Source organism: Lipotes vexillifer, unplaced genomic scaffold, assembly GCF_000442215.2.
Source record: "Lipotes vexillifer unplaced genomic scaffold, Lipotes_vexillifer_v1.1 scaffold470, whole genome shotgun sequence".
NCBI classification, from domain to species: Eukaryota; Metazoa; Chordata; class Mammalia; order Artiodactyla; family Lipotidae; genus Lipotes; species Lipotes vexillifer.
Genome location: NW_006799533.1, coordinates 2,087,428 through 2,094,187, shown reverse-complemented (window position 1 = coordinate 2,094,187; position 6,760 = coordinate 2,087,428). Strand labels below are relative to the sequence as shown.

The window sequence follows — 6,760 nt, the reverse complement described above, 5'->3', positions numbered from 1 at the left end:
TACCGAAAAAAAAAAAAAAAAAAAAAAAGAGCATCAGAGGAGGTCAGCATTTAAAGGAAATTCTTGGCAAATTAATAAAACAAAGCGTTCTCTTACAGATAACCCTAATGTTAATGTATGTGTTTTTTTCATTCTTATTTAGTCATAGCAAATGTTAAGTAAGATGCCCTTGCATAAGTAAGCATTTATGTTCATTGGTTATGTTCTGCTCATCATATGTGATGAAATTAATGAGTTCTCATTAAATTAGAGAGCTGCAAGAGATGGGATATTCTAGTTTAATTCTTCGTTAAAGACACAGACCCAGAGAGTCTAAGTGACTACAAGTTAAACCTAATTCTTTAATTCTAAATATTTTAAAGTGATCAGTTTTAGGATACTGAAGATCTGTTCTCCAGATTGAGCAATTAACAGCCATCTTCAGGGATCCCATTGCCGAGGAGCGGCGACGTGAAACATGATTAGAAAACTGCAGTCTCCTTCCACGGCCCTGTCCCCTTTCCCACATCACTGTTTCTTCTGCTTTCTTCTCCGTGGGAGCATTTGCATTGCCTCTAGAATACCTAGGCAGTTGACCAGCATTCTTACTAAAAAAATACACAGATTAAAAAACTAAAAAGCAAATAACAGTGTTTGTTTATATATTGTTTTACTTGTCAAAGCATCAGAATGCCACAGAAAAACCAGGTCTGCAGTTATACCAGGGAAAAGAGGAGAAAGAATGAAGAGCCCTTAGATGAGAATGACAGTCTTGGGCGTTTTAACAAGTGTGTGTTGTTTTTTTTTTTTTTAATGCAATAGACAAAGGTAGACTATTTTACCAGCAAGTCCTTCTGAGATCAAACTTAGCAAAAGCACTGTGGGTCATTTTAAAGATTTGTTTACAGCACAGGTAGAGAGCCTCACAGACTCAGTCAGAGCAACAAAATCTCCAAAAGGACGTTTAGAAACTTTAACATCTTTTGACCATTTTGGAGAATATAAGAATCCTTTTACCCTTTCTTTAAAAAATCATAACACGTCACCAGGGAATAAAAGTAGCTCTGAGGAGCATTCCTTTTTTCTTTTTTTTTTCTTTTTTTTTTGGGGGGGGGGTACGCGGGCCTCTCACTGTTGTGGCCTCTCCTGTCGCAGAGCACAGGCCCCAGACGCGCAGGCTCAGCGGCCATGGCTCACGGGCCCAGCCACTCCGCGGCATGTGGGATCTTCCCGGACCGGGGCACAAACCCGTGTCCCCTGCATCAGCAGGCGGACTCTCAACCACTGCGCCACCAGGGAAGCCCCCTTTTTTTTTTAATTTATTAATTTTTGGCTGCATTGAGTCTTCATTGCTGCATGTGGGCTTTCTCTAGTTGCCGTGAGCAGGCTTCTTATTGCTGTGGCTTATCTTGTTGTGGAGCACAGGCTTTAGGTGCACAGGCTTCAGTAGTTGTGGTGCACGGGCTCAGTAGTTGTGGCTCACGGGCTCAGTAGTTGTGGCTCACGGGCTCTAGAGCACAGGCTCAGTAGTTGTGGCACACAGGCTTAGTTGCTCTGCAGCATGTGGGATCTTCCCGGATCAGGGCTCGAACCTGTGACCCCTGCATTGCCAGGCGGATTCTTAACCATTGCGCCACCAGGGAAGTCCCAGGAGCATTTCTAATAGTGAAGTCACTTTAGCCATTTGGCTAAAAGTTAGAGCTTAATGTCACTCGAGATCTTCTTCCTTTATATATTACTGCCTTTTACTCTTGGAAACTTTCTTTGCTCCCTCCAGACGTGCACCCACGGCGACCTTCCATGACAGTAAACATAACATCGTGCATGTGCATTTTGATGCCACCAGAGGATGGTTACTGACTTCGGGAACTGACAAGGTTATTAAGGTAGGATGCTGTCTTATCTTAGAAGCTTTCCATCTTTGGCCCTGTGTAAATATACAGGAGCCCCAAGACCACATGAGGTCTGCTCCAAAGCTTACCCTTGGCAATGAGCATTTTTGAGAACCTGCTACATGCCGTGAACAGTCACTGGCTGTACACACCAAAATAAGACATGGCTCTCGCCTGAAAGGAACAGCTAGTCTACTGGGGACATACTCTTAAAAAGACAGTTAATAATAGGTCACAAGTTCAGCAGCCAAAAGAGTAATATGGACAAGAATTACTGGACGAGTTCAGGAGACGGAGTTAGTGCTGCTGGAGATGGCTTCAGGAGGGGGTTTGAGCTGAGCATTGAATGAGCCAACAAGTAATAAACAAGATCTTTTCCCAGTGAGATCAGTTAATCCGGGAGCAGTCCTCCAGGGCCTAAGGACTGCGCTAGGCCACATGGATTTTGTGACACAGCAGAGGCACAGGACTGAAGGGGCCACACCTGTGTCATTCTCTGAGGCACCCAGAGGCTCAGGTTTGCCTCGTTCACTGAGCCTACTTCCTGGGCCCATTCTGGTCCCTTCTTGGAGGCAGCAGCAGGATGGGGTGGTTGAAATAACCCCCTTTGGAAGCCACCGGACCTCTGTGACTTCGAGCACGTTTAAAGTAAATTCTGGGAGGCTTGGTTCCTTTATTTTTGAAAATGAGACATTTCGTAGAACTGTTTGGAAGATGAGATAAGATATAGAAAGGACACAGCACATCTTGGTACCCATTTGTTGCCTCATATGTTACTTCCCTTCCCCCTTGAATGAATCTAATCTGCCTTCATTCTCCATCAGCCGGATTAAAATTTCCAGCTGCCATTGTCCTGTTTTTGAGGGTTATGTTGAACTTTTTGATGGACAAATACTATTTTATAGATTTATAAATGATGTCCGTATAGTACTTAGTTCCTTGTTAAGTTACAAAATACACTTGAATTCAGTTACAAGGGCTGTGGGTGCTCAACACAGTTGAATGTAGTTCATCAGAGATCTTCTTCTTTTTACAGTTGTGGGATATGACCCCGGTTGTGTCTTGATGCCCCTTCCAGGCACCAGATAGTATTTACTCAAGAAACGGTTGTTCTAACCTAAAGCATGACTGGAGCTGTAAAGCAGATGCGTGAGTGGTGGGAGAGAAGCTGAAGAGCTGAGCTGAGCTTGCATGTGACCCGCACACACGGCGGTGAGCGGTCGGTGAGCTCTTGCGAGGGAACTCTTGCAACTTGTTCATACGATATAAAAGGATATTTTTTTAACAAGCGGTTTATACAGTCTGGCTGTGCTACCTTGTTTTGAGTATACTGCAAACTCAGTGTGGGGTGTTTTAAGTTTTATATTTTTCACCACTTCGTTTTAGTTGTTGCTTTGTGTGTCGGAGAAATGAGCCGTGTATAACTTCAGGGTATTTTCGGTAGTTATAAAGTAGTTTCCGTGTTTCCTTCACTTGGACACATATCTCGTGGTCGGCATCCTTTTCTTCTCTATGTATCCACCCTCAGCTTCATCTGCTGTTTCCCAGAGTGTACGTATTCACAGTTTATTTGCAGTGTTTCTGCTTTCGTAGAAATTCCCTCCCATTGAGAGACCTGGAAAACCATTCACGTGGATTTCCCAGCTGACTCTTGAATGCGTGAAGAGTGATCTGTTTGTGATATCTAGGTCATACATGTTCTCACGGAGTGGAAATGACCTTGTGTTTCTGCCTCAGTTTTTCTCTGTCTTGCCCACATTAAAAACAAATGTTGTGAGAAAGCCACTCCCAGCCACAAAGTAGATGATCATAACTCAGACCTTCAACTCTCAGTGCCTGGATCATTTCTAATTCAGCCGAAGCTTTCTAAGCCTTTTAGGTTTTAGTTTTATTGACACAGCTCTCTGTCGCTCTTCATATTAAAAACAAAACAAAACAACAAAACCCTGTGTCCTTCAAGAATAGTGTCTTTAAAATGCGTTGTTCTATGTGATGTCACCTCTGAACTTGCACATGTTCATTGCTGTGAGGTTGTATCCTGCTTTATTCCTCACCGTCTCTATTTTCTTCTTTCAAAACGAGATATTTAAAGATTTTTATCTTCATGTATTTTATGAGAACACTTTGCACACTTTCATACTAAAATTGTGTGATCTGAGACATAAAAGGTACTGAATCCTACAGTTCATGCTGTGTTCCAGTTGGGAATGTAAAAAAAAAAAAAAAAAGAGGGGCAGGGGAGGCTTTAGGAAATGAACCTAAACTCTAATTTTAAGGGAATCCACTCAAACTTGATAAATTGAGATATTCTTTTGTGTAGTGACTCAACTTGGGATATTGAAGTTCTTTTTTAAAATCTTATTTTGGGGGGCTTCCCTGGTGGCACAGTGGTTGAGAATCCGCCTGCCGATGCAGGGGACGCGGGTTCGTGCCCCGGTCCGGGAGGATCCCACGTGCCGCGGCGCGGCTGGGCCCGTGAGCCATGGCCACTGAGACTGCACGTCCGGAGCCTGTGCTCCGCAGCGGGAGAGGCCATGGCGGTGAGAGGCCCGCGTATCTCAAAGAAAAAAAAAAATCTTATTTTCATTTGTAAAAATAGAATTGAAATTAGCAGCAGGCATGAGCTGTGTGCTCGCCCCGTTCTAAGCACTTTACACAAGTGCCACCTCATTCAGCCCTCACCTGTCAGGAGCATTGGGGGATCCCCGGGTCCTTGGGGTTCTTCAGGTTAATTAAGCAAAGCCTCGCAGTTAAACAGGCCAATTACTTGCCCTTCCCTATCTGAGCCCTACCTCCACAGGATCTTGTTCTCTTTTGATCTGACAATTTGGGGTGGTAGTAGTTGAAGTCCTATTTTTTTTCCCCTCTTTTCCTGAAAGTAATTTTTCCCCCTCGTGATCATTAATTTTCTTTCTAACTGGGAGAAGGCCTCCCAGCCATACTTGGATGATCCCTCCCCCAACACTGACCAACTGTGCTTCCGGGGGACGGGCTTCCTCGAGATGATTCTGCTGCTGCAGCTTTGGGAAGCAGGACAGTGGGTGTGCCCCATGCAGCCATGGTACGTGACAGCCATGACCTGGGACATCAGGGCAGATGGGCCCATGTGACCATACTCTAAGGTTGTGTACACACACACACACACACACAAACAGAGCAATTACCACTTATCACTTAACTGTCACCTCCACACAATCCTTGCTTGCCATCAGTCAAAGCCATTATAACTAACTTGAGTCTCTTCTGCATGACTGCTCTGTGAGAGAGCTTTAAAAAGGGAATTTAAAATACTCAAATATCAGGCTTCCCTGGTGGCACAGTGGTTGAGAGTCCGCCTGCCGATGCAGGGGACACAGGTTCGTGCCCCGGTCCGGGAGGATCCCACATGCCGCGAAGCGGCGGGGCCCGTGAGCCATGGCCGCTGAGCCTATGAGTCCGGAGCCTGTGCTCCGCGACAGGAGAGGTCACAGCAGTGAGAGGCCCGCGTACCGCAAAAAAACCAAAAAAACTCATATCTATTTTGTAGTTTACTACTAGAACCTGGAGCCACTTAACTAAGTTGTACGTAATAAAGGCCTGTGTGCTGGAAATGAGTTGTAGGAAAGAATCACTGTGTTTCCCCTTCCTGAACTTTGGAGCCTGGCCTGTGTATAGAGAGGCAAGCACAGCGATAGGGAGACGGTGGATCAGGCGCACGGCAGAACTGATGTGGATCTGAGTTGGGTCTCGATGAGCTCAGACCCCACTGGGAAAGCTGATTGTCTCCTTTGGACCACATGTGACACCGTGGTCCCTCTGGTCTGTGACTCTGCACTTCAGTCCAGCCATCTGCCTCCCAGCCTGTCTGTATCCCAGCCCACAGGGCCACTCAGAGGTTGAAACCACTGGACACCTCGTTGGTGACGGGAGTTGCGATCAGTAACCACAGATATGTCAAGGTATCCGTTGCCCTGCCTTTTCCTTTCTCCTCATCTGTGTAGGTGCTTGAACTTGGTGAGAAGCGCTTAGCACGCCAACTGTGTGTGTTTATAATACTGTGAATTCTTGAGTATTACATTATCTCCACCATTTTTGTAACTCGTAGATATGTGTTGGTGTCGGGGTGCCTTCCAAGCATTTTTATGGAATAGAGGCTTCATTCATTAGGAGTGGAAGCTGGTGCCAGCACTTGGCTTTTCTCCTGTCTGGGTTAACTCTCATAGTTCTTGTTTTACCCCACTGGAATTGCACTTTATATATATTTTTTGCTCTGTTACTTCAACATACAGAAGCTCTGGCAAGTAGTGCCTAACAGGATTATGCTGGGAAAGTGGCAAACCCGCACATACCATGCACGTGGCTGTCCTTTATTTGGTAGGATAGAACCAATCACATGCTCTCAGTTTCTCCAAAGAAATGATGTTACTGGAACCTTTAACTGCCTGGGTTGTCTCCACAGTAGCACAAGTGGTTTTAGATTAAGTACTTGGAGTCATGTGTCTTTTTATCTGAGGTCAATCAACCATGATGTATTTCTTATTGGATTGTTTGAATTATTCAAAGAATCATAAAGTCACAAAACTGGAAGGGATCTTCAGACATCTAGAATGTTCCAAGCACAAAACACTATAGTCACACCAGGCAGTTAAGAGATCGCAGAGGTGTCAGCAAGGGAAACCTGAAAGAAGAATTTTCGAGGAACAGTTGTTTTAGAACATTAACTGCTAATGGCGTGAGGCAGGGAGCTCTCGGGAACCGGGTCTGTTCCTCTCATCGTAGGCACAGCCTTTGGCCCCAGCCCGTGGTTCCAAGCGGATGGCTATGTGCAGTGAGGTAGTCCCTGCAGGTCTCCATCAGCATAAACTCCTTCCTACGCTCTTCTCCACCGACCACCCCAGCTGGCAAGTTTA

General features: G+C 45.2%; 1 protein-coding gene across 1 annotated transcript in view; it reads left to right on the top strand.

Moving 5' to 3' along the window:
- The window catches only part of WDFY2 (WD repeat and FYVE domain containing 2), a 181,658-nt gene extending 178,499 nt beyond the window's left edge, over positions 1–3,159 (top strand). Inside the window, exons 11-12 of the mRNA XM_007471685.1 lie at positions 1,757–1,865; positions 2,908–3,159. Of these exons, the coding sequence (XP_007471747.1) occupies positions 1,757–1,865; positions 2,908–2,937 (139 nt within the window). The 3' untranslated portion in view covers positions 2,938–3,159. The remainder of the gene's footprint in view (positions 1–1,756; positions 1,866–2,907) is intronic.
- Positions 3,160–6,760: the final 3,601 nt, after the last annotated feature.